Source organism: Odocoileus virginianus, chromosome 16, assembly GCF_023699985.2.
Source record: "Odocoileus virginianus isolate 20LAN1187 ecotype Illinois chromosome 16, Ovbor_1.2, whole genome shotgun sequence".
Lineage (NCBI taxonomy): Eukaryota > Metazoa > Chordata > Mammalia > Artiodactyla > Cervidae > Odocoileus > Odocoileus virginianus.
Window position 1 is genome coordinate 42,996,672 of NC_069689.1, and position 25,348 is coordinate 43,022,019.

Genomic DNA, 25,348 nt, shown 5'->3' on the forward strand with positions numbered 1-25,348 from the left:
TGGAGAAACAGGCAGACTCATACAAGGTTGGTAGGAGCATGAGTTGGTTCATCCTTTTGGAATGTAAATTGGCCATGCTTATAGAAATTACAAATGTGCTCTCACTCAGCAATCCCATTTGGGCAATTTGTCCTGCGGATTTCCTTGCATGTGTGTAGAATGACATACTCTGTGGCACTGTACATGATTGCACACACCCACATACTTATCAGTACATGTTTCTAAAATTCTGTTGGATTCATACAGTGGAATTCTATGTACTTACAGAAAAGAACAAGGGAGGTTCCTGTGGTTTGGTACGGTACAGAAAGCTTCAAATTTCTTGTTACGGGATAAAAACCAAGTTGCAAAACAGTATTGTGTACAGGTATTGGGGGTAAAAGCAGGGGAAACCAGAATTCATATTACATTCTTATATACATACTCAATTTTGCTTGTATATACAAAAATTCTGGAGAATTTTCATCTAAGAACCAAGTACACAGGACACCCATGGAGGGAAGAGTAATAACCATGTCTATGGATGAATGGGAGCACGCTTTCTCACTATTGACCTTTGTATGTATTTTGGCTTTTGACCATCTGTATGTGTATGTGTGCTCAGTTGCTCAGTCATGTCTGACTCTTTGCGATCCCGAGGACTGTAGTCTGCCAGGCTCCTCTGTCCATGGGACTTTCCAGGCAAGAATACTGGAGTGGGTTGCCATTTCCTTCTCCAGGGGATCTTCCTGACCCAGGGATCGAATTCATGTTTCCTGTGTCTCTTGCATTGGCAGGCAGATTCCTTTGCATTCCGCCACCTGGTAAGCCCCCCATGTGTATGTACTACCATCTCAAAAAGTAATTCAAGTCACAGCGGGTCTGATAATCTGGTAATTTCTCTCTGGGTGAACCAAGTCTTGGGTTAAAAGCCAGGATTGCTTTCACCTCCTCTTCAGAGACCAGGAGGTTTGTGGGGCTTCATCAAACTACAGACCTTCAGTGGCCGCTGACCATGTTCTGCCTCCAAGACCATCTATCCTGCAGCAGTACTAGGTCTCCATGGAAGCTCTACCCGTCCAGATTTGACTCTCCCTGATGAGTCTGTGTGAACATGTTGTTTAAATCTAATAATCCTCCATGAATGTCAGCTGCTGCCTCACAGTACAGAAGAACCTGCTATGAAGTGAGGGCTGTGACAGGGCACTGCACCAGAGACAGAGAAGCAGGGCCCAAGGGTAGCGAAGGCAGTGAGCCACTCTGCCGAGAGGAGAGGGTAAAGGGGACTTGGGACCCTGCCCTGCACCAGGCGGCCGCGTGAGTCCATGCATCTCTCTGCTTGGTTGCCAAATAAACCTGAATAATTTTGGAGCATGCCGGCTGCCTGCAGGGGACCCTGAGCTGGTCAGCTAGTTGTTTTACTGGCATGAGATAGACAGGACTATTTAGACAGCTGTAAATCCTCTCAGAGTAAAATCTTATTAACGTAGATGAAAAAGGACTTTCGGAGGAAAAAAAAAAAACCCAACAGCATCCCTAAATAATATGCTGAAGTTAGACGGCTTAAGGGAGTTTTCAAGAGGACTTTCAGCAGCAGCATCAAAAGCAGTGATGAAATCAACACCACTCTGCTCTCCTGGAAGAGATTTCTATATCTGGCTTCAGAAGTCAAGCCTGAAACCTTGGAAAGAGACTTACAAATCATGATGGAGTAAAAGGGATTCCTTAGGATGGATCAGCTCACATATTTCCCTTGGATTCTGGATTAGCTTCACAATTACAGCAGATTCGATAATGACTTGTGGCCACATCTGTACTCATACCTGAAATCCAACCAAGGCCACTGGACTTTGCGTCACTGGCCACTGCTGGGTTTGGGATTGAGGCCTGATAGGAAGCGGAGTGTTGGCCACAAGGAGAGATATTTCTCTCCACCAGGGTCACGTGGCACCAGAGCCACAGCATGAGAGCTGGGCCAAGACAGAGGTGGGCGCTGTGGCCAGACACACACCTTTTCCACGCGGTCCTCCCCACTCCCCAGCCAAGGCGTCCCCCCAAGGATGGTCAGGCAACACCTAACCGATGCGGCTTGAAGTCATGTATATTCACTTCCACCTAGCTTAGGGGGCCTGTGTTTAATGTCCTTCCCCTTAAAGAATAAAATCTTATTAGATGCCTTGAAATTTCCTTAATATTCATCAATAGTTTCCAGATGAGGAAACTGAGGTTTGGAAGGAGCTTGTGGTTTTCATAAAATTCCAGAGCCAAATTTGTCCTCAGTTCCATGGCTTCTCGTGGAAACACACGGGGCCAACACAGGGGTTGAGTAGCGAGCTCCCGGGACAGGCACAGATGGGTGAGTCCTGACATGTGATTTGAAACTTCCTGGATGGAGCAGGACTTTGGCTACAAGCAAAGTGGGTTGCTGTTGAGCTCCATTTCAATAATTCATGGGACGGTTAGGCTGCCCTCTTTTAAATATTTATCCGTCTGCTGCCCTGCACAATTAGAAAGTGATACAGGATGTGCCCTTTTACTGAGGTTATTAAACCTCGAGGTTATGATCATTTTCATCCTGTTGTTAGCTTCACAAACCAGGCCACCAGAGACATGGTCCTCCCACTCAGGGATGTTTTCTGATCATCTGAGCCCTTTCCACTGGGATTCTGATGGGGTCTGACAGTCACCTCGTCCTGTAGCGCACATGGGCTCGGACACCGCTAGGCCTCTGACTCCAAGTGCCACTTCCACCTGCCCTCTGCTACCTTTCAGCCAGGCTTCTGACTCGCTTCTGCAGAGAGGCCAGCCAAACAATACAGCATCTGCCTGAGGCTCTCTCCTGCGACGCTGCGGCTCAGAGAAGGGGTGCCTCTGGCTGGAGGGTTCAGGCACAGGGGGTTCTGAACCGAGAATGCCTCCCATCTGCCAAGGCCCAGAGCTCGCTGTTTTGTTACCTGCCATGAAGAGTCAAGTGTCTGTGTGTCCACTCCGATTTCATAACCCTACCATGGCCTGACGGGACTGAACTGTCAGTCAGCCTGGGAACAACAGCCCTCAGTGGGCAGGCAAGCGGGTAAGGGAGCCCCTGCTTCAAGAGGGACACTGAATCCAGGGAGCAGCAGAGCTGTGCAGGGCTGGAGGCCTGTTTGCGTAACCCCCCAATGTGCACTTGGGATGTGACACCTCAGGTACCTGCGGCCCCTGTTCGGTCCTGACGTCAAAGGGGTCTCCAACCGGCCGCTTCTTGGCATACTCCACGCTCCGCCTGACAAACTCGTCGTAGACCTGCTCCTCCACGAACACCCTGGAGGCCGCCGTGCAGCACTGGCCTTGGTTGAAGAACACTCCCTGATGGGCGCACTCCACCGCCAAGCTCACTGCAGGGAGGGGCGGCGGGGAGAGGAAGCGATTAAGTCTTTAGGGCCGGACGGGCGACAGCTGCAGCTCTAATTGCCCACATGGGAAAACAGGCCTCAGGATGGCCGCGGTGCAGAAATTAATTTTGCTCAGCATTTCCCAAAAGCAGAGGATGGGATTGGGGTTTTTCGGGTCCACAGAGTTCAGGGTTAAATAGGTCCCTGACTGCCGGACGTCTCAGCGTCTTTACCGCACTAATGAGCACAGAGACTGTTCATATCCCATCTCCCTTGCCCACGGATCCCTCCTCTTCCTTTTCTGGGGACTAGTGGTCTATAAAACAACCTTTTGTAAGTATTGATGTTGACCAGTTGGTGAGACTTTTTCAAGGGGCCAAAATTTTCCACCTTGAGTAAAAAGAGGGACCTTATGAAAGGAACACAACACCATGTGTGACTTAAAAGGGTTTTAAAAAATGTATTGATTCTGCCTGATGAAGGCTGGATCTGCACTGTAGACCTATTCTGAAATAAAACCAGGCACTCAAAATGAACTAGCAGGGTGCTCAGGGAGAGAGACCACTGACATTCACTGAGGGGCTTCTAAACCCCTTCTGCCTGCCCCCCCAAATCCAGGGCAGCTTCCCTTTACACAAAGCAGGAGCCAGCCCCCCCGGACGTAGGCGGAGGGTCCACATCAGCCAGCAGTGCTCTCCGGGCGGCTCTGAGGAAGGCTGCTCTGGGCTTTTAAGAGCTGTCGTTACAGCAAGGGCTTCTGAGTCAGTCACTGCGACAGCAGGACAGCGTCGCAAGGTTCTGTGTCTGCCTGCACCCCACCTTCTCTTAGGCAGCTTCAAACTGCCTCTGCTCCCAAACAACTCATTTACTTCCTGCCGCACCCAGAGGGGGGCAGCTACAGTGTTGGGGGACGGGGGCATGTCACTGTTGACATGACGCCTGGGATGCCAGCTCTGCCAGGATTTAATTTTCTGGGCTGGCACTGCCCAGTCGAGGAAGAGGAGGTGGGTGTTTATGACCCTTGTCAAGCCAACACTCAGACAGGAGCTCGTGTTTCTGCTGCAGGGTTCCCGGTTGGCAGGGAAGAGAGTGAGCTGACGGGCAGAAGGGGCAACCGGATCTGGAGTTACTGGAGGGTACAACAGGAGTCCTGCTCTCTGAGCCTGGAGCTTCAAGCTCCAAATGTGGGTCACCCTGGGGCGGTGTCCAGGACTGCACCACGTGGCTGCACAGACCATTAGCAACACTGGTCCCACTTCCCGCAGGAAGCAGCAAACCAGGCGAAAACGAGCAGTCGGTCTTCACACCCAGCTCCCCTTCCTTCGGTGGCACTTGAGTCCTCACCCAGCCCTCTCTCCCGCCGGGAGCCCACTGCGAGGAGGAGAACTGCTACCAGTGACCTACACCTGGGCCAGAAACGACGCTATGGTCACTTCTTCTCGGGGAAATGTGCGATTCCAACCTTATCTGAGCATGGAACAGAAGGCTTCGGACTCCATGAAAGGCATCCCAGGCACCAGTGGGCAGGCGGGGAGGTGCTCCTCAAGGCAAAGGTGTTTTAGTGTACTTGGGAAATCATACCTTTGGGCAGCTGACCCTGTCAGCAGGTCAGCCACGGCCCAATGTGGCCCTTTATTCCCTCTTCTGGACACAGCAACCCAGAAGAGTGCTTATTTTAATATTGTTTTGTGAGACAGAAGCTGCTGGACAGGCTGGCTTTCCCAGGAAAGAGGTGGTGAAGGGAGAGAGCACCCAGGCCAGCAGGACACTCCTGAGGGGCCCCTGCCACGGGCCTCTGATTTGTCAGGTTTGAGACAAAGAAGAAAGGAACACCTCACGTCCTCGAGAGCCAGCAAGCAGTGCAGGCAGCACTGAGCTGGAGGGCAGAGTGATGAATGCCTGTGGGGGTGCCTGTCCCCCCTGTCCAGCCCCACACAGGGTCCCTGAAGAAGACCCAGACCCACTTGTCACAGCCCCAGCTCTTCAAGGACAGGGAAGGAAAACAGCCTCGAAGGGCAGACACAGGCGGCTCGTGTGGCTACACATAAAACATGCCCTCCTCCAGGGCGGCTTTCCACCACGGTAAAGCTGGCCTTTGGGTCTCCATCTGCCCGTTATTTATGGTGGGACGACCCGAGGTGGAGAAGCATCCCCGTGACGCATGTGCCTGTTTTTCTCAACTGGTTCTGATTCAGGCAAGGAAGTAAGGAGAAAGCTATGGATGGAGTGAAGCCTCTGGGATGCCTGGAAACAGGGAGACTCACGGTCGGCATCAGCACACACGATGCAGGGGTTCTTCCCGCCAAGCTCCAGGGTCACCCTCTTCAGGTTGCTGTGGGAGGCCGCCTCTTTAACCAGCTTCCCAACCTTCGGGATGAAACCAGACAGGAGAAGCCTCAGACAGAGCTGAAGTGGCGGGATGAGTTGAGCAGGCCCTGGGCCGTGGGGCTGCCCCGTCCGTGCCCTGGGCTCTCGCAGAGTCTCCTCCTGGACCCGACCATGACCCAGCTGGAATCCCGGCTCTGAGCGGCTCCCCGCAGGGGTGGACTGGAGCCTCGCAGGCCTGGCGGCTCACCCACGGCCACCCACGGCGGGTGGCGGAGCTGACCTCACCTGCCGCCCACACCAGCAGCAGCCGGTCTCACCCGAGGGACAGAGGGGCGGCCACTCTGCGCAGTCCTTTGGTCTGATCTGAGGGGCCCTCTGAGGGCTAGAGAAATGGGAGACCTGACCTGCAGGACAGGAAGGTGCCCATCCTCTGGAAACACACCCCATACCAAGGCCCCAGGGGCAGGGAGAGAACGGCTTCTCCGTGAAGTAACCGTGGTAACTCTGCAAACTGTGCCCATCACCCCATACCGCTGGAGGGGGGCTTGGCCCAGCAGCGCCTCATCCTGGGGCCACCGGCTCAGGACCAGCAGACTCAGAGACCAGGGCGTGCAGGGACCAGACAGCCCGCAGGAGGCGGAGCTGGGCTCCCCAGGGCTGAGGAGAGGGTGCCAGCATGAAGCAGGGCACTCAGCTGCTGCTCCGGGACAACCCAGAGGGCCCCACGGGCAGCCCCACAGTCCCGAGAGGGCAACGCGGGCAGGGACGCTCCCCCGGTAAGGGAGAAGACGGGAGACCTGGAAGCCACTGTGGGGAGCCCCGCTCTGCCCCACCCCTCATCTCCCACCCCTCATCCCCACTGCGGGGGCGCCCTCTGCCCCCACCCCTCATCCCCACTGTGGAGGGCCCCACCCTCTCTGCCCCCATCACTCATCCCCACTGCAGGGGGCCCTCCCTGCCCCCACCCCTCATCCCCCACCCCTCATCCCCACTGAGGGGGGCCCCTCTGTGGCCCCACCCCTCATCCCCCACCCCTCATCCCCACTGCAGGGGCCCCTCTCTGCCCCACCCCTCACCCCTACTGTGGGGGGCCCTCTCCGCCCCCACCCCTCATCCCCACTGTGGGGGGCCCTCTCCGCCCCCACCCCTCATCCCCCCTGCGGGGTCCCCTCTCTGCATCCCCCACCCCTCATCCCCACTGCAGGGGGCCCTCTCTGCCCCCACCCCTCATGCCCCATCTTCAGGGTCCTGTCCGCCAGCCACAGAAGAGGGGCTGGGGACCCCCGCTGGACGACACTAGGAGAGAGGAACACTTATTGCCTGGGAGATTTTATCCATCTATTTTTTTAGTACAGAAGTGCTTTCTCATTAGAAATAATTCCACATATAGATGCATATAAGTTAAAGGGGAAAGATTTTATCTCCCCTCACCTGTAAATGCCCCAGGACTTACCGAGGAGGCCACAGTGAGAATTTCTTGGGAGTCTTTCCACGAAATTTCTATTTATCTACACACACTCTTTTACTAATGGTGTACATACACACACATATATAGTAGTGTTAGTCACTCAGTCTTGTCTGACTCTTTGTGACCCCGTGGACTGTAGCCTCACCAGACTACTCCATCCACAGAATTCTCCAGGCAAGAATGCTGAAGTGGGTTGCTGTTTCCTTCTCCAAAACATACATACATACATATATATATATATATATGTGTGTGTGTGTGTGTGTGTGTGTGTGTGGTATATACTTTCCTGCAGTTTACCATTTGTGTGTGTGCTTCAGCCCAGCTTCTCTTATTGTAATGGCTGTAAAACATCATATAGGATAGATACAATACAATGGAAAGTATGTCCTCAAATGCTCGTGAAAATAGTAATTGCTAAGCAGCTACTTCAAAATGGAATTTCTGAATCAAAAGTTGACACTTTCAAATGTGTGATTGGTACTACAATATTGCCAGTCACCCTAGGCTTGTTTTTTTTTTAACCTTAATTATGCTGTATATCCTATGCTATTTCACATTTTTATCTTATCTAACAGTATTTTCTTCTGAGGCTTCTGAATAAATAAATTAGATATTTATTTAGCTTGGAAACTGGACCAGTAACTTTTTTTTTTCACTATTGCTATGTACCAAAGTGGGGTCAGATTTTAGCACAGGGATGCATCACAGGTTAGCCTCTAAAGGAAAAATTCCCAGCGACAGCTGCTGGCCCCCACGGCCGGTAAGGGAGTTACCTCAGTGGACCCAGTGAAGGCTATCTTGTTGATCTGAGGGTGAGAAGAAATCGCTGCTCCCACTGTGGGCCCAAATCCCGGCACGATGTTCACCACGCCTGGAGGGAATCCCACCTGGGAGGAAATTGAGGCGGTGTTCAGAGGAGGAGGCTGGGAGAGCCACGTCTGGGTGAGGCCTCTGAGCAGAGTGGCAGCCTCCCCTGGAAGCTTGGGCCTGGGTCCGACAGCCTCTCCAGGACCAGACCCAGTCAGCCAGCGAGTGGGTGGGACAGGGTGAGGCCCATACCCCTCTTCCGGGTGGCATGCCTACCCCAAAGGGCTTCTGAACAAAACGGCAGTGGCCCTTTGTAGCAGAGCACCATTCTGTGTGTGTCTGCATGGCTCTGTGTGTGTGTGTGTGTGTGTGTGTGCGTGTGTGTGTGTGAGAGTCTGTATGGATCTCTCTCTGTGTGTCTGTGTCCGTCTGTGTGTCGAGGGAACAGGGACACCTTGGTCACAGCCCCCAGGCTCAGAGGCATCTGCAAAATACACTTCCTGAGCTTCAACTTACGTTTTTAAAATCTGTCCCATTAATGTTCCAAATGGCAGTATGGTCTCACTCCCTCAGAGTCCCTGACTGTTGACCCTGGGTTGCTCTGAGAGGTAGCACATCCTGAAGGTGGGGAGCAATGTTTCATTCACGTGGTGCTCTGCACATGCTAGGTGCTTTTTATTAACCAAGAGCAGCACAAATGAGCTGGGGGTGGGGAACGCTCTTCCACTGGGGGATGCCATTCTCTGTTGTTAATAAAACATGTTAATCCAGAAACGCAAGATTTTAGGACATGGAGCTCCAGTCTTCAGTTTTCCTAAAACTTTTTAAAACAACTGTGACTTTAGAACCTGTAAGTCTAATTAGATGATGCCATCAGGTCCCACACCACCGGTCAGAGGAGAGTGGAAAACCAGTCAGTTGCTGGCTCTGCTGCCCTACATCTAAACAGTAAATGTTTCGCTTCCCAGTAGTGCTGGCCTGGCTAAGAGGCGAAATGAATGGACCTTTCCTCCCATCCCTCTTCCTGTTTCTTTAAAAAAAAAAATCTTTGCAGGATACATGCTGGGGGCAGAATGAATGAAATACATCACCAGGTGTGTCTGGGAGGAGGTGGCCCTTCGGGCGGCTCGTCTCCCCAAGTGGAGGCTGCTAGGGAGAGGACAGGCGTCCGAGAGCCAGGACTGGGGAGGAGGATGGGGCTCGCAGCAGACCCTCCGGGAGAACTGGTGGGGTCACAGCCCCTGGAGAAGGACGGACACCGCACAGACTGGGTCTGGAGAAGTCACCTCTCAAGCGACCCCCTTGTAAATTCTCTAGACAAAACATTTGGCCCGAGACCACAGGTTTGAGCTCGTCATCAGAATAAACATTCTCATTAGGATCAGGGGGAGGAGTGGAGTCCCTTCTAGTTCAGTGGCCACAAGCAGGAGCAGGGAGGAGAAGCTGCCAAGTGAAACCAGGAGGCATTCCTGTCCCACTCAGCCGGGAGCCGGCGGGCGCCGGCACGCACGGCCCGACTCTGCAGGGCAGGCTCGTCTCTGGCGGCGGCCCGGCTCCCAGGAGTGGGAACATTCCTGATAACACAGAGAATTTTCTCCTGGGACGTCTCACCTCTTTGATCAGAGAGCCCAGGTAGAGCGCGGTGAGGGGGGTCTGCTCCGCCGGCTTCAAGACCACAGTGTTTCCGCAGCAGAGAGCGGGAGCCAGCTTCCACACCAGCATCAGCAGAGGGAAGTTCCACTGCAGCAGAACACAGAGGGGTTGGGGGCCCCAGGGCTGCCCACGACGCCGTCCCCAAGGCCCAGGGATACCTGCGTGGAGCACTTGTTTTGCATGGTTTAGATGCGGGGTATGCAACCATCCGGGGCTTCCTTGCTGGCTCAGGGGTAAAGTACGAGAGCCCCAGATTTGGGAAGAGTCCCCCAGAGGAGGGAATGGCTACCCACTCCAGTATTCTTGCCTAGAGAATGCCATGGGCAGAGGAGCTGGCGGGGTCCTCATACAGTCCATGTGGTCGCACAGATCAGACATGAATGAAGCAACTAAGCAGGAGCAAGAGCAACATGCAATGATCAGAACTGCATTCCTGCCCAGGGTCTCCTGAACTGCATCCTAGGAGATGCTAATAGGTGGTCACTGCAAAGAGGATTCTGCTCTAGGTGTGCTACCATCTCCTCCTGCACGTTAACAACGCCATCAGCAAGTTAGCATCTGGGAAAAGCCCCAAAGGAACGAGGCCTGCCTCTCCTCAACTCAGATGTCACCCTATCTCTCTTCCTACAGAGCACATACCAACCCCCGCCCGATGGGTATTTGGTGACATTTATCTTGGAAAACACTTTCTTGTCCTCCTTTCACCACAGAGGCAGGGACACGAAAGTCTCTCTGGTATCGGGCCCGAGAAGCACCCTCGCCCACTGGGCATCCACTGTGAGCCTGGTGCAGTTCCAATTGCTGAACTCATCTGATCCCGACACACCTGTGCGGGGGCAGTCACACTGCTACTCCCCTCGACAGAAGAGGGGACGCGTCACAGAGGGTGAGCTCACTGGACCAAGGTCACAACTGTCAGACGAAGGTCAGATTCACAGCCAGGCTCATTTCCTGACTGCGCTGTTGCCTAAGCATCACCTTTGGTGAGACGAGGTGAAACCGAGCATGTCCAAGAGCATGGTGAGATTGATTCTAGCCAGCCCTCGTCCCTGTGCCCAACCCCCCCCATTTGGCCCCTTAGGCACCAAGGATGCCTCTCCCCTGGCAGGGCTGATGAACGGCCAGCTAGATTTCTCCCCCAGCTCTGTCTGAAATCCCTACCACCATACACCAAACAGAACACCCCAGGTCCCAGGGGCCCATGAGGTTGGCTGATGACAGCAGGCACAGCCCCGCTGGTCCCCAGGGTCTGCTCGTCTTCAAGACCCCCACTCCTGAGCACACAGATGCCATCAGCTCTCCCCTCGCTGGACAAGCAAACCTGCACCTTCTTCTGGCCTCTGCCTCTCCTCCCAGCTCCCTTCTCTCTCACTGCAGCTCTGGAACGCCCAAGCCCACATGCCCAGCTCCCTTTCCATTGGCCCCAGCTACATTGAAGATGCCCCCAGCACCTCTCTTGGGGAGCACATCTAACAGTATGTGTCTCTGTCGTTTTGAATTTCCAGGTAGGAGATGACCCCTTCGACTGCAGTCTCTTTCTGAAAAGGTGTCCCTGGGGGGCCCCTGACCCTGGCTGTTCAGGCAGCCTGGGATTCCTTAGTGGTCCATAGGACTCCCCTGGGCCCTCTTCTCTTCTCACTCGACATCCATCTTTAGGGGACCCCCTCACAACTTGATGGGCAAGAGCACCTCTGGTTGGACCAATGACTGGCTCTCAAAACTGACTGCTGAAGCATCATCCCTTCCTTGCCCCTAGAGAGTGCTTCTCCAAGCCTCTCCATGCTACTGACTGCCTCCAAAGCTGCTGCAGCGGCCTGGGCCTTCCTCCCACAGACAGCAGCATCACAGCAAGCCTGGCACCTGCCAATCTCTCCCCTATCCCGAGAGTGAAGTCCTGGGCCCTGGGCAGCATGGCGTGCTGGACACTGGGCCGCACCACTGGCTGGGTGCGCCTCCTTATCCTCGCTTTGTCCCTGCCTAAGCTCCCACCTCGCCAGCTATCCCGCTGCTGCCTCCAAGTAGCCAGACACTTCTCCACCCTCCTGCAGGCCATTCCTATGCTCAGAAACCCCTTTGTCCTGGGGAACAACTCTTTCCTATCCTTCAAGGCCCAGTTGAGAGCCTACTGCCCAAAGGGAGCTGACCATTCCTGACCCCTCTGGTTGGAGTCCATGTGTCTTCTGCTGCATTCCTGGAATTGGCCCCTTGAGAGCAGGAATGGGGTTGGATCCATCTCAGCTCCCAAGCATCAAGGTCCATGCCACACTGCAATGCTCCGCTAGTGCCGTGCAGTCAGAGCAAAACCCATTAGAGACCAGTTCCAAAGACCACAGTGCACGGGAGTGGGATCTACAGATCTAGCGAGAAAAGCTGGCATACTCACAGGAGTGATGGCCCCGCACACACCAACGGGCTCGTGCCTGGTGAAACACACGACGTTGTCATCTGGAAGAGAGATTAAACAGAGAAGACATGCTCTCGAGAATCTAGCTTAGGAATCCTAAGTAGTTAAAAAGACAAGAAAGAAACCCAGAAGCCCACCAAATCGTCAACTCTAAGTTCTCTCTGTTTTATAAAGAAATGATTTTTCACTCAATTTCAAAAGTAAAATTCTTTAGAGGAAGAATTGGCACAGTGCCGTTTCTTTTGCCAGGGGGCGTGGGGAGGATGCTCTGGAGAGAAACCAGAGGGAGCTCTGGAGAGGCTGCTTGAAGGAGAAAGAACACATGGCTCCCAAGAATCCCCGGACGTGGCCAGGAGTCCTGAGCTGGCTCACCTGTGGGGATGGTCCTGCCCTGTATTTTGTCTGCCCACCCAGCAAAGTATCGAAGGGTTTTGATACAGCCTTCCAGGTCGATGAAAAAGGCATGAAGGAATGGCTTCCCTGTGTCCATCGTTTCCAGGGTCTGCAATCATAAGAGGACATGTTTTTAAGACACGGTTTTCCGTTTCACCATCAGATTGGTAAAGACGGGGCAGGGAGGGAGAGCAGGGTCCTGGAGTGCAGCCTTCAGGACCTCCCAGCCACGCAAGTCTGGGAAAGCAAGACAGCACGTTCAAGATGAGACGTGTCCCAGGCTGTCGAGGACTGCTTTCCTTTTGAAACACCTCAACCTGGGGGATCGGCCAGAGCATGGCCACGGGTCGCACGAAGGACGGCATGCGGCTGGTCTGGCGCCTCTCTGGGAGGGAACAAACGTGCTCTAGCACAGCCTCTGTCGTCCTTCGGGAGCGCCGTTGGCCACGTGAGTCCGCGCGCTCCAGGAAGCTCGCAGAAGGTGTGCCGGCTTCAGGTTGGCTGGGAAGGGGGCTAGGTCCTCTAACAAAGGAGAAGGGGCCCCGGGTTCTCTCTTCTCAGCCTCGTGGAGCAGCACAGCTGTGCGAAGGGTCGAGAAGCAGCACGGAGTCGCGCCTCTGCTGCAGGCTGGGAGGTGAGCAGGCTCGCCCTGGGTGGTGAGGGGTGACTGCTCTCCAGGCGCGCACGCAGTCACTCAATGGTACGGATCCTTTTCTGTTTCCGGCCAGGCTGAAGAGAACCCCTGTGTCCCTCAGACAAGCGGCCCCCGTTGAGCCCAGGGCTGGAGCCACGCCTCATCGTCCGTGGCTGCAGGAAGCGGCCACCCTGACACAGAGCCCAGGGCAGGATTCTGGTCGGCGGGTCACTGGGGCGAGATGCCGGTTTACAAAAAGAGAGAGGGGCGCCTCCGTGCGCAGGCGCAGACGCCTCGTCTCTGAGACGGACGGCTCTGCTCCCGCTTCAAGGTGCAGACGCCAAGGCTAACAGAGGCCAGGACCCGTTTGTGTTATCAGGAGGGTAGGTGGGTGGCCGGCACTGAATCTGGGGCTTCTGACTTCCATCAGGGCAGTGATGCTCTTCAGGCTACTGCCCTGGACTTGTGCACCTGGAAAGCATGTAGGATGGCCAAGTGAGTGGCTGGGGCCACTTTATCTTCCCTTCAGGAATGAACCAAGCATTCTCTGAACAGGAGGCAACCCTTTCTTAGATGAGCGGCCGTGGCAAATCCCTAAATTTCATCCTGCCTCAGTTCCCTCATCTGTAAAACAACACTAATAATGGTATCTACCTTACAGGAGTACTGTGTGGGTTAGAGGAGTCCCATACATAAAGCACTAACAGCAGCGTCTACCCGTGGTACCAGTCACATCCACTGTTCAAATGATGATAATAAGAGCTGTGACGATTGTCATCATTTTCCCTTTTGGGGCCAGACAGGTGGCTGGCAATCCTCATCTGGGGACAGTGAGGAGACAGGAGTGTGTGTTGCTAGAGATGACAGGGCTGGTCTGGGTCTGGGGTGTGTCTCAGCCCTGGTGGAAGCTGCCCAGTCAGGGCAATGTGACAGCCAGTACACTGTACCTTTGGCTCCTATTGATTTACATTCCAAGTTGGAACTTTTATTTTCCCAGGGGGAACTGTCAACAATTGTAAATAATGCCAAATTCTCCAGGGCCCAGCTGCTCCACACAGCATCTGGTCATCTATCAGCAGAACCTGGAGCTTACTCTTGGCCCTTTTCTGGGATGGGAAAAAAGGCAAGGGCTGGGCAGAGCTTTGAGGGGACACACGGGGCCTGAGCCACTGCCCAGCTCCAGTGCTGGCTCACCCTCTGGCTGGGTAAACTAGGACAGATGACCTAACCTCTCTGGGCCACAGGATTCTTATCTTTGAAACAGGATGATAAATATTACAGATCAAGTGCCTGCAACAAGCCTGGGACAGAGTGAGTATTCAACAAGCACTGATTATTCTTATTACTAACTTAGTCATGTTTGCTTACTCTCATGATAACAGGAATTTGCCAGGTTGGTGTCATGGCATCTTTCCAAGCAAAACTGGGTCATGATAGCTTTAGAAAGGAAGCTCTTTAAAAGAAAAAATCAAAAATCAAAAACGATTTCCAGGTGATTACACAGACATGAAGCTGAGAGATCCAGAGTTAGCTAGTCGCTGGGACTTTTCAACAATTATCGTGGCTGGACCATGAGAGAACCACAGCTTCTTCTAAATTTCTTTTGAACATTTTAGGAGAAACATATACCTTTTGAGAAATCAACACATGAGAACTCTTAAATACTAAAGAATGAAGGGAAAGTGCAGTGGGGACGTGCCCACGATGCCCTAGTGCTGAGGCTTTAAATGAAGGGCTCTGAAGTGGGGCTCTGCTTGAGATGAGAGCAAAGAGTGACAGCTCCTCTTTGGAGGCTCCCGAGATGAGCATCCGAACACCAGAGCCTGGGTCCAGGTGCCGCGGTGAGGGAGAAAGCACGGGGCCGCTGGATCTGCCCACGGTCTCCAAACACGGAACACGAAGTATTCAGGCCCAGCTCTGTCAGCCACCAAGCTGGCAAGGGAACATGATGGAAGAGGCATTTTTGCAGGAGAAGGCAGGAAAACCCTCTCTAGGGCGTGCTTTCCCTTGATGCGGTCTGGATTCTAAAAACTGTATTTGCCAGTCACCCTCTTGCCCTTTCCATGATGTGGTGAAGAGCTGGACCTTACTTCTCGTGGGCAGTGAGTCTCGATGGCAGAGGCACCCTGCTCCACGTGTGCTCACAGGAGCCTTCCAGGACAGCCAAGAGGGCTGAAGGTGAAGGTGGGGGGGCCTTGCAGCCACCGTGCCCCAAGATGATACTGACGCTTAAGGACAGGGAGGGGAGGGTACCAGGCACATCCTCTCCCGCCTGCTCTGAGTCCTCACGGACATTGCAGACAGATGAGCTCATGCTGGGGGAAAACAGAAATGTTTTTGAAGAAGCCAGTTTGGCAGCTTGAGAGTTGAGACTGGCTTTTGCTGCAGGAAGAACCAGAGGCTCTGTGGAGAGAGACAGTGACCCTGGCAGAATCTCTCTCTGCCCGCCCCCCGCCCCCCCTCCACTGCAGGCTGGCCAGCTGGGGTGGAGGAAAGAAGTTGCAGGTCTCTCCGTGTGTGTGGATGCACCCGCAGGGCAACACACCCCAGAGCAGCACCCGAAATGGAGTTTCTCCAGCCTCCACCCATGACACACACGCAGGGCCAAGAGAATCTCAGTATCCTTGCTGGCACTGACCTTCACGCGGGTATCCACCTGACCACTCATCCCCAACATCAAATCAAGACAGGAAAGAACCGTCTTTCTAAATCAGAGGCCAAAAAGGAGGTTTCCTTTCCTACTAACTGGGCCTCCAGTTCTGGGACAAGTGTTACACAGGAGTCTAAGCTATGAGAGTTGTGCATGCGGGCGGCAAAGGAGAGGGCGCCAGGGCCCCAGGATCTCCTTCAATCAATCACCCATCACAAGAACAAAGGAAGGGCTGAGGATCCCAGTAAATTCTGCACTGCTGCTACTGCTGCTAAGTCACTTCAGTCGTGTCTGACTCTGTGCGACCCCAAAGACGGCAGTCCACCAGGATCCTCCATCCCTGGGATTCTCCAGGCAAGAACACTGGAGTGGTTGCCATTACCTTCTCCAATGCATGCATGCATGCTAAGTCGCTTCAGTCGTGTCTGACTCTGTGCGACCCTACGGACAGCAGCCCACCAGGCTCCTCTGTCCACGGGATTCTCTAGGCAAGAATATTGGAGTGGGTTGCCATTTCCTTCTCTAAAATTCTGCACTTGCAACTCTTAAATGTCTTCACAGCCCATCTCATGAGAGCAGCCCAGGGGACTGCAAAGGATTTTAAGCGGATCATTCTCACAACACTCAGATATCATTAATAGTGACATTCTCTGTGAAGAGACATACGCTCAGGGAGGCTGAGCAACTTATCCAAAGTCACACAGCTGATAAGCGGCAGAGCTGGAGTTCGAACCTAGGTCTTTTACACTCTGAAGTTTCCTGTAGCTAAGTTATCCCAGCCTCACCATCCCTCCACACACACTCACCACTACCCACGTCAAGGGTGAGGAGGGTGAGTTTTAAGCTACATATGGACACTTTTTCTGTGTTAAGGGGTGGCATTTATTTTAATAAGTATTAGAAAAACCACACCAGCACATTACACCTGTAATTTCATGGACATTGTCCCTTAGGATGAGGCTAAATTTCAGTTTGGAAAGGAGTTGATATAAGAAAACTAGTTAAGCTCCTAAGTATGCAGGTAGTACCAAGGTATGGCCCAGCCCGGCTGTCTGTGAGCATCTCGAGCCTGGGAGCCACTAGTGAGCCGAACTTCCTCAAGCAGAGAAGACAGCAGCAGGGGCAAAAGTCCGACTTCAGAACGGGTCTGAGTCCCGGGGTGCGGACGCCGGCCTGGGGCTGGAGAGCCGCGCCTCAAAAGACAGCGCAGCCCACCCCCTCCCTACCTACCCGCACCCAGGTCCTGTCTCCTGCGCGGGGAAGGGGCGGCCCCGGGGGCCAGCGGGCCACGCCCCCTCCCCGCAGCGCGTCCCGGGTTCTGGGTACTCACCGCCGGAACGGCGCGGTCCTCCCCACCGGGAAGGGGCGGGCCCGGGGGAGCCAGCGGCCACGCCCCCTCCCCGTGGAGCGTCCCGGGTGCTCACCGCCAGGACGGCGCGGTCCCTCCCCACCCGGAAGGGGAGGCCCGGGGTGCCAGCGGCCACGCCCCCTCCCCGCGCGGGTCGCGGGTACTCACCGCCAGGATGGCGCGGTCCCTCTCCACCAGGTCCGCCAGCTGCTGCAGCAGCCGGCCGCGGCTCGGGGCGTCCAGCCGGCGCCACGGGGAGCCCCTCTGGAAGGCGGCTTGTGCGGCCTCCACCGCCTTGTCCACGTCAGGCTGCAAGGCCAAACAACCGAGAGAGCCTGTCACCTTTCGCGGAGGGTGGGCTGTCCAGGAACTGCAGAGTCCGGCCTCCATCCCGGCACAGGGGACGGAGGTGGGCGGGCAGCTCAGACCAGTCGCCAGGTTTCCATTCACTTCAATGGTCAGGGACTTCTAAGGGATTTTGTTTTTTCTTTAAGTCTTTCAAGTTTTCTACAAGGGCCAAGGATTAACTTTCCTTCTGATTGTACAAAGTATCTGAAATAGTCATAAGACCACTGACTGTAATTATTTTCTTTGCTGACCTACGTAGGAAAAGAGCATCTACTTGCTACCTAAGTCTGGACACAAACACACTCCCACAGCTCACCAATGAGGTGGGAAATGTCTGTCTTGGCACTTTACTCCAGCTGAGAACCACATGCGGTCCAAGATGGGGGCAAGAATCCTCCTCTGGATCTCAGAACTGACCATATTGAAAAAGTCCGTATCAGGGACTTCTCCCTTTAGCCTCACTTCTGTCCCCTGGGGCTTCCCTGGTGGCTCTGCCCAAAATGCAGATGCGATTTCAATCCCTGGGTTGGAAAGATCCCCTGGAAAAGGCAATAGTAACCCACTCTAGTATTCTTGCCTGGAAATCCCATGGACTGAGGAGCATGGGTCACAAAAGACCTGGACGTGATTCAGCAGCTAAACAACACTACCAGCTATCCCCTGGGAGCTGTGATCATTTTATAGACAAAGAACTGGATCTTCTGGGCACTGATAGAAGAATTACAATCAAATCTTCTCTACTAGGAAAGAATGAGAGCTATTTAGAGTAATGTCACCCATTCTTTCAAAATTTTTATTTTTTTAATATTGCTTGGCCACATCATGTGGCCTGCAAATCTTAGTTCCCTGCTGGGAATTGGACCTGCATTCCCTGCAGTGGAAGCTCAGAGTCCTAACCACTGGACTGCCAGGGAATTCCCTGACATCCATTCTTATGCTCAAGAAAATGAGGTTTGAGGCTTTGGTGATAATGATCAGGGGCTCACCCCCCAGATCCCTCTGAGCCTCTCTTCCTTAGGGAGATGCAGCCAGCAGTGGACACCCAGCACCAGTCAAGAGGGACACTCCACCCAGACTCTGTTTATCCAAAATGGGCTTGGAGGGGAGTAGAAGGTTTGGCAAGGGAGATATTAGGACTTTGAATTCCTTGTCCCAGGCTCTGGGGTGGAGGCCAGGAATCCTCCAGCTGCAGGGATGGGGAAGCCTCTGACTTCTGGTGCTTGGAATAGTCACTCAGACCATGGGATGAGCCAGAGTCCACGGCGGGGATCTCACTGCTCCCTGTCCGATGTGTACTACACCTGGGAGACCTGCTCAGCACCGTGTCCCACCTCTGCACCCTGAGGTCGTCACACAAGCTCCTCGGTGCCAGTATTATAGACACAGAACTTTTCATGGGGTGCTGCACACGGAAGGCTCTGAACAAGTGGAAACACGGTGCATGGCACACTGTCACAAAAATCCTGCTGCTAGAATCAAATTCAAGCCTATTTGATACATGTCATTCACACTACCTACATATTTATGAACATCAGGTAAGTTCTCCTGTGGTTGAGAAGAGGGTTCTGTTTCTCTTCCCTCCTTACAAAAGCTGTACTTTCAAACTTTTCCACAGTGACACATATTCAAAAGATATTTTATGGTTTGAAATGTATCAAGGACATATCTAGGAGTCTCTTAGCTTTATATATAATAATATGATTAATATATATATATATATATATAAAATAGAGCTTATCACTATAGGGTGATAAGCTGCACTGCACTATCAAATAGGGTTATAGGCTATAGCTTTACACAATCATTTAAGTTTCTGGTAGAAAAAAAAATCTGGCAATTGCATAACATTATTACTTCTGCATGACTTAGCAAGTCTTTTCTCCTTCAAGTGTTTTTTTTTCAAAGTGTCTCCTGCCAGAATGTTGCATTTGGTGAAACACACCAGCCAGCCGGAAATGCTTTTAGGAAAGATTCTTTAATGCTGCCAGGTTCAAATCATTGATAAAAACCTTTCCTTTAGCCACGTGATAAGGATGGCTGAAGTCATCTTCACAGATGGAAAAACATCTATCAAAGGAGAAGGACTCTATAGCACAGGGTCCCTAATTGATCCCATTCTGGGCCATGTGTCTACGAAGCAGCTTGCTTAGGTTCAACCTTAGTGTGGGCCAGCTCTGTCTTACAGCTAAGCTGAAGCACTTCCTTATCCTCTAGTGATCTGTAATTGAATTACTGGGCCAGGGGGAGGGCACCCACCTTATCTCCTTCTTCTACTTCACATATTTTCTCTAGAGTTGAAGGGTTATACGTGGCAAACTTTTTTCCACTCTTGGATTCGTTCCATTCATTGTTGATGAATATCTAACCAGGAAAGGAAATTGTAATGCATTAGGCTTAAATCAAAATCATATAATTCCAACATGCTGAGGACCTTAGGTCACGTCTTTCTTTCCCTCTCACCAACATGCCCATCTGCCGTTTTACAGGTGAGACCTGGAAGGGGGGTGATAGTCACACACCCAATTGGGAGCACACTCAGAATTATCAACAGAATCCAAGTCTCCTGACTTTTAATACATTTCCAGAGAACTACAAATTGTCAAAATAAAACTGAAGTAATTTAGAATTTTTTCTAAAATGTTTTTAGACAATAAGATGGAGTCACAGAAGAATAAAAGAGTTATAAAAAGGGCATGAGTTAAATTTTACACACTCATCAAGTTCAGGGGATGAACACACACACACACACACACACACACACACACACACACACAGTGCCAAGCAATCTGCCTGCCCCTGAAGAGTATGTCAGCAGTGAGCGTTCCCTTCTCCCTCCTTCCTGCAGCAACCCCCAGCTGGATCTGCCAAGGAATTGGATTTATAAAAGGATTTCACTATAACCCTTTAGCCCTCATTAATGCATATCCGTGCCATCTCCCATTCTCTTTAAAATGTCTATTTTCATGTTGGGCTTTAATAAAAGCCAGTGTTGGAATAGCAAGATAAATATCTGGGTTAGGAAATGTTCGGGTTATATTAACATATGTTGCAAATAACTACTTACATCCAGAACTAAAGAATCAACTCACAAAAATCACTTAGTTCTGAGACCCAGTTATCTAGAACACAGCCAAAAATAGAGACATTAAAAAAAAAGACATTATGAACAAACTAAAAAGAATTTCATGGTCTATGCACTGAAATATGTGTACTATTTACTCTTAACTTACCCTAAGTTCTTAAAAAATATTAAAAGAGAGGATTTGGGGGAAAGAACTAGGAACTGAGGTGACAGATACCATACAAGTCATTTTCTGACAGAATGGAGGTCCTGGCCATCCAGTGAGAGGCCAGTCTCTGGTTGTACCCTTTAGGGACCACCTCGTGATCAGAGCCCATCATGGCATCAGAGAGACCCCAGTCATGAACATGGCTAAAATGTTTTAGAAGCATTTCCATCGAGTAAAATGTCATCAACAATTTCTAAATACAGAACAAGCTCATCAGATTCCATCTCCATTTCTATGTACATGCTAAGTTGCTCAGTCATGTCCGACTCTTTGTGATGCCATGGACTGTAGCCCTCCAGGCTCCTTTCTCCACGGGATTCTCCAGGCGAGAATACTAGAGTGGGTTGCCATGCCCTCCTACAGCGGATCTTCCCTGACTCAGGGATTGAACCCGAGACTCATGTCTCATACATTGGCAGGTGGATTCTTTACCGCTGAGCCACCAGGGAAGCCTCCATATCTATATTCATATGTTTATACACATACATTTATATGCATGTCTCTATTTCCATTTATTCTATGTATCTATATGCTCATCTTTGATTCACTTCAAGGGAGAACTGCATCACTACAGGGCTAATTTCCATGACTGTGACTACAGGGTTAATTTCCACGACTGTGAATTTCGTTCATTTGGAATACCCGGTTCCCCAGTAAAGACGGGTGAGAGGGTGGCCGATTTATCCAGCATGTGACCCGACTATGTTCTCTGTCCTTAGATGTCCTGTAAAAACTCCAAAGCTCACGGGAAAGGAAGACTTCTCTAGGAAGCCACTAGGGCGCTGTTTTGATAGTTCTCCCTGGAAAGCAGGGGAATTTGAGAGTGGCGGGGACAAAACACAGAGGGCCAACCCTGGCTGGGCAGGTGAGCAGAGTGTCCCTGCCTCCCCGTGTGCGGTCCAGGCTGACAGTGGCCTTCAACTGTGGGACGTGCCCATCCTGCTTCTGGAAGCTCAGTGCCTTCAACCTGAGGCCAGGCCCCCAGGGAAGCGTGTGGGAAAGGCCAGGCTACAATTACAGGCTTATTCTTCCAGCTGAAACCAAATCCGAGAGTTCACTTTTGCCATCCAGCAAGCAATCACTCGGTAACAGTGAGAAATTAATAAGTAGAGCAGAGGGGTTAAGTTAGTGCGGGGAGGAAAGTGCAGCCAGGAAGAGAGGCCCATTTGTCGGAAGATGAAATTTCGTGGGTTAGATAATAGAGACTGTCAGTGAAATCTGCTGATTCTAGGACCTTCCTGATATCAATTCCAAGGGGGAAGGAAAATGAGAAGGTAGTAGAGGAGAATATAAATAAGGGGATAAAAACACATTGCAATGATCAGATGTCTGTTATACTTCAGCTTCAAGCATGTTCCTCCAAAAAAATAATTACTCGGTTGTTTGTGACATTGATCCATAGTCCTTTCTAACCAGCAACTTAAAAAAAAAAAATTCAGGCTGCTTAACTTTACTCATATTTTCCCATCACAATGTTTCTAATTTAGCAAAATTTTTTGCTTTATACTACATTACTAAGCAATCGTGTAAGTGGTTTCTACTGTTGATTTTACTCTGCACTAAAAGAAAACAAAAACACAAATGAGGAAGGGATCAGTGAGTGTGGCCTACCAATTATGCTGGCTTTCTTGTTTTGAACCCCAAATCAGGAAAATGGGTCTAAAAAACACGTTTTCCTTGACTTGTGAACTGGTAAGAAACAAAACTTTCAGAGGAATAAAACTACGTTAAACTGAGTGGATGGGATTCACATTTTACTGGAGAAATGGAACGGCATCCTATCCAGACTGAGTTGGAAAACCACAGCCGTGGTTGCAGTCAGGTGCCCCAGAGAGGTGAGGGTAGTGGTTACATAAGAGAGTTCTGCAGTCGCCGCTTACAGAACTTCCACTGGACCCCGGCTCGACTCAAAAGCATTGTTTTCAGAAAAGGAGATTTGAGGGAATTTTACTTTTCATAAAAAACAAACATTAAAAACCAGCATTTTATTGAGCCAGCAAATCTTTAAAAAAAAATTTCTGCTATTCTAAGAATTGTTAAGGAAAGTCAGGGGCCCTCTGAAGTGAAAAGGGGCTGCTACCCTCTGAGCCCTATGTTGGACTTCTAGGGGACCCTCCCCTCCCCAAAATCACAGAACAGAGCCCAGTGTTAAAACATGCAAACAAACAAAGGCGCTTCATCCTTACAGAGACTGGACTTACCCTGGGACGTGGCCCCGCAAGGCTGGGGCCCAGTCCCACCATTTCCTGCATGTCCTCCATTAGCAAGAAGCACCAGGAGTCGGGTTTGAAAAGCGACAGACCGTTACCGCTCACACGCTCCACAGCCAGGAGGGCCTCGACTCTGTAGCTCTGATTCTCCATTTCTTTCCTCGCACTGGGGGCTGCCTCTGCAGTCAGAGGCTCTGCAAGCATTGCTTGCCTGGGCTCCCACCCTCAGTCACAGCCACCCTGCTGCCCCAGCCCCACAAGTGCTAGGAGGAGGCCTCTGTGAGGTCGGCCTGGAGCGGGGACAGTGAGGCTCCAGCAGGAAAGAGGTTCAGGGGCCTGCTGTTGGGCTTTCCCAGTCTTCATCACCGGAAGCCGCTAAGGATCTGGCTTTCCAACCGCCTCCATCTCATGCCATCCCCTGAGCCTTAGTCACAACCCAGTTCTATTCCACTAAGAAGACGGACACCCAGCCGGACAACAAAGACTGATTGGTCACTCTGTGAATGTGCTAAGATCCACCTCTCTAAGTAAGGGCTGAATCTACGCTTGCAAAAGGTTAGAAAGAATTGCAGACAAAGAGGCAACGATCCATATGGGCAACATTGCTCTGATAGCACTACAAAAGGTAAAAAGGAACAGGAAAACAATATATATAGTTTTTGGTTTCTATAAAAGAAAAACAAAATGCCACCACCACCTACTACAGGTGACAACCAACAGTGATAGGGGCTAAAAACATTAAGGCACTATTTTCACTGTTCCCAGAATTTGCACTCTGAAGCTGCTCCTGCTTATGAAACTGCATTAAAAATGGTCTCCATCGGATTGTCTCCGTTGATTACAGAGCCCTCTGGAAACAGTTAATTTTAATGTCATGTGATCAGAGGTCCAGCCGACCATACGTGCCAAGAGATCAAAATCTGAAGGCCACACATAGTGGCCTGCAACTTTCTCTGCTTGATTAAAACTATTTGAGACACATAATTGCTACTTTTGAAAGCAAATTGATGGAGGAATTTTCTAAGTGCTGTGTCAGCTGAAGTCGGGGTGGCGGGTGGTAGCAATGGATAAGACGCAAAAATAACAGGAGATAAACTTGAGGAAAGTGAAGCCCACCGTGACTTTTGGCCTGCGTCCCTGAAATGCCCCCAGACCCAGTCCAGTAGCTTCCAAACAGCCTCGAGGCGTCCCTGTACTGTAGAGGACGCGCTCCGCGCTAGGCGCGGGGCCGCCAACTGTGCCCAGCTCAGGCCTCGCCATCTTCCTCTCTGCCCCAAGCAGGTAATCCCGCCGCTTTGCGGTGCTCCAGCCTGCCCGTCCCGCGGCGCAGAAAGGACCGCGAGCTGAGGGACTCCGCGACACGATGGAGCCCTGCAACCCGCGGCCTCCCAGGCCCAGATCCGAGACCCTGATCTGCCAAGACCAGGGTCTCGGGGCTCCAGACACCTTCCCGCTAGCCCTGGCTCCGCTGGTAAGCTGGGAAGAGCTGAGCTAAGCACAGGAGGTGCCCTTCTCTCCGCTTGCTCCCGCTGACGTTTCCGGACGCTTCCCAGGGCAGCCAGACCTCGCAGAGCGGCTCTCAGCGTTTTCAGGCACCCTCTGACCACCCGGAAACCCGACCCCTTCAGCCCCGGAGACCTCGCCTCAGGGTCTACGGGGAGACCACCGCCCCGGTCCCGGCGGCCCACCGCTCGCCTTCAAAACGGGCCTGCAAGGGCACGTCGGGGCCGCGGCGGCCGCAGCCTGGCACCGCACAGCCGCTGCAAAGCCTCACTCGCCCGGCTTCTGCGCCGGAGAGTCCGTCTGGGGGTGCTGATCTCGGGGTCCCTTTCGGGGTGCGCGGCCGACGCGGGTGGGACGCGGGCTTCCGCCTGGGATGTCCAGCGCTGAACGCGGCTTCGGGAGGGCCGGGCCCGGCGCAGAGGCTTGGGTCCTAGAAGCGCCGGGCGGACTCCGCCGCCCCAGGCCCCCGCACGCTCCGAGCGCAGCGGCGGGGCTCCCGGCCTGCGGGCCCCTCGTCCACGCCCCCGGCCCGGCCGGGCAGCCCAGCGCAGAGCCAGGCTGCCGTCGGGTGGGACGCGGGCCCGTCTCACCTTGGTGAACTGGACCTCCAGGTTGCGGACGGGGCGCGGCAGGGCGGGCGCCTTCCTGTCCGGCTGCCCGTTCTCCACAGCCCCGTTGGTGGTGGCCATGGCTCCTCGGCGCTCCCCGGCCCGCGGCGCCCGAGTCCTCGGCGCCTGCTCCGGCCTGGGCGGTGCGCAGCCTGCTCGCAGGGTGACAGCTCCGCGCCGCTTTATGGAGCGCCCCACGCCTCCCGCCCGAGGGGGTTGTCTAATTGGCTGCAGGACGGGAGGAAGGGCGGGCGGGCGGGCCGGCGGGGAGGGGGCCGGCCCGCCTCACCCCACCCCGCCCGCCGCCCCTGCGGGAGCCCGGCCACCCCCGGCCCGGCCACCGCGCCGCGC

The 25,348-nt window shown here is 52.8% G+C and overlaps 1 protein-coding gene across 1 annotated transcript in view; it reads right to left on the bottom strand.

The window, feature by feature from the left end:
- The window catches only part of ALDH1A3 (aldehyde dehydrogenase 1 family member A3), a 38,400-nt gene extending 13,256 nt beyond the window's left edge, over window positions 1–25,144 (bottom strand). Inside the window, exons 1-9 of the mRNA XM_020897195.2 lie at window positions 24,980–25,144; window positions 19,643–19,747; window positions 17,207–17,347; window positions 12,386–12,515; window positions 11,993–12,054; window positions 9,568–9,696; window positions 7,923–8,036; window positions 5,618–5,720; window positions 3,172–3,356 (exon numbers count right to left, since the gene is read on the bottom strand). Of these exons, the coding sequence (XP_020752854.1) occupies window positions 3,172–3,356; window positions 5,618–5,720; window positions 7,923–8,036; window positions 9,568–9,696; window positions 11,993–12,054; window positions 12,386–12,515; window positions 17,207–17,347; window positions 19,643–19,747; window positions 24,980–25,078 (1,068 nt within the window). The 5' untranslated portion in view covers window positions 25,079–25,144. The remainder of the gene's footprint in view (window positions 1–3,171; window positions 3,357–5,617; window positions 5,721–7,922; window positions 8,037–9,567; window positions 9,697–11,992; window positions 12,055–12,385; window positions 12,516–17,206; window positions 17,348–19,642; window positions 19,748–24,979) is intronic.
- Between the last annotated feature and the right edge of the window lie 204 nt (window positions 25,145–25,348).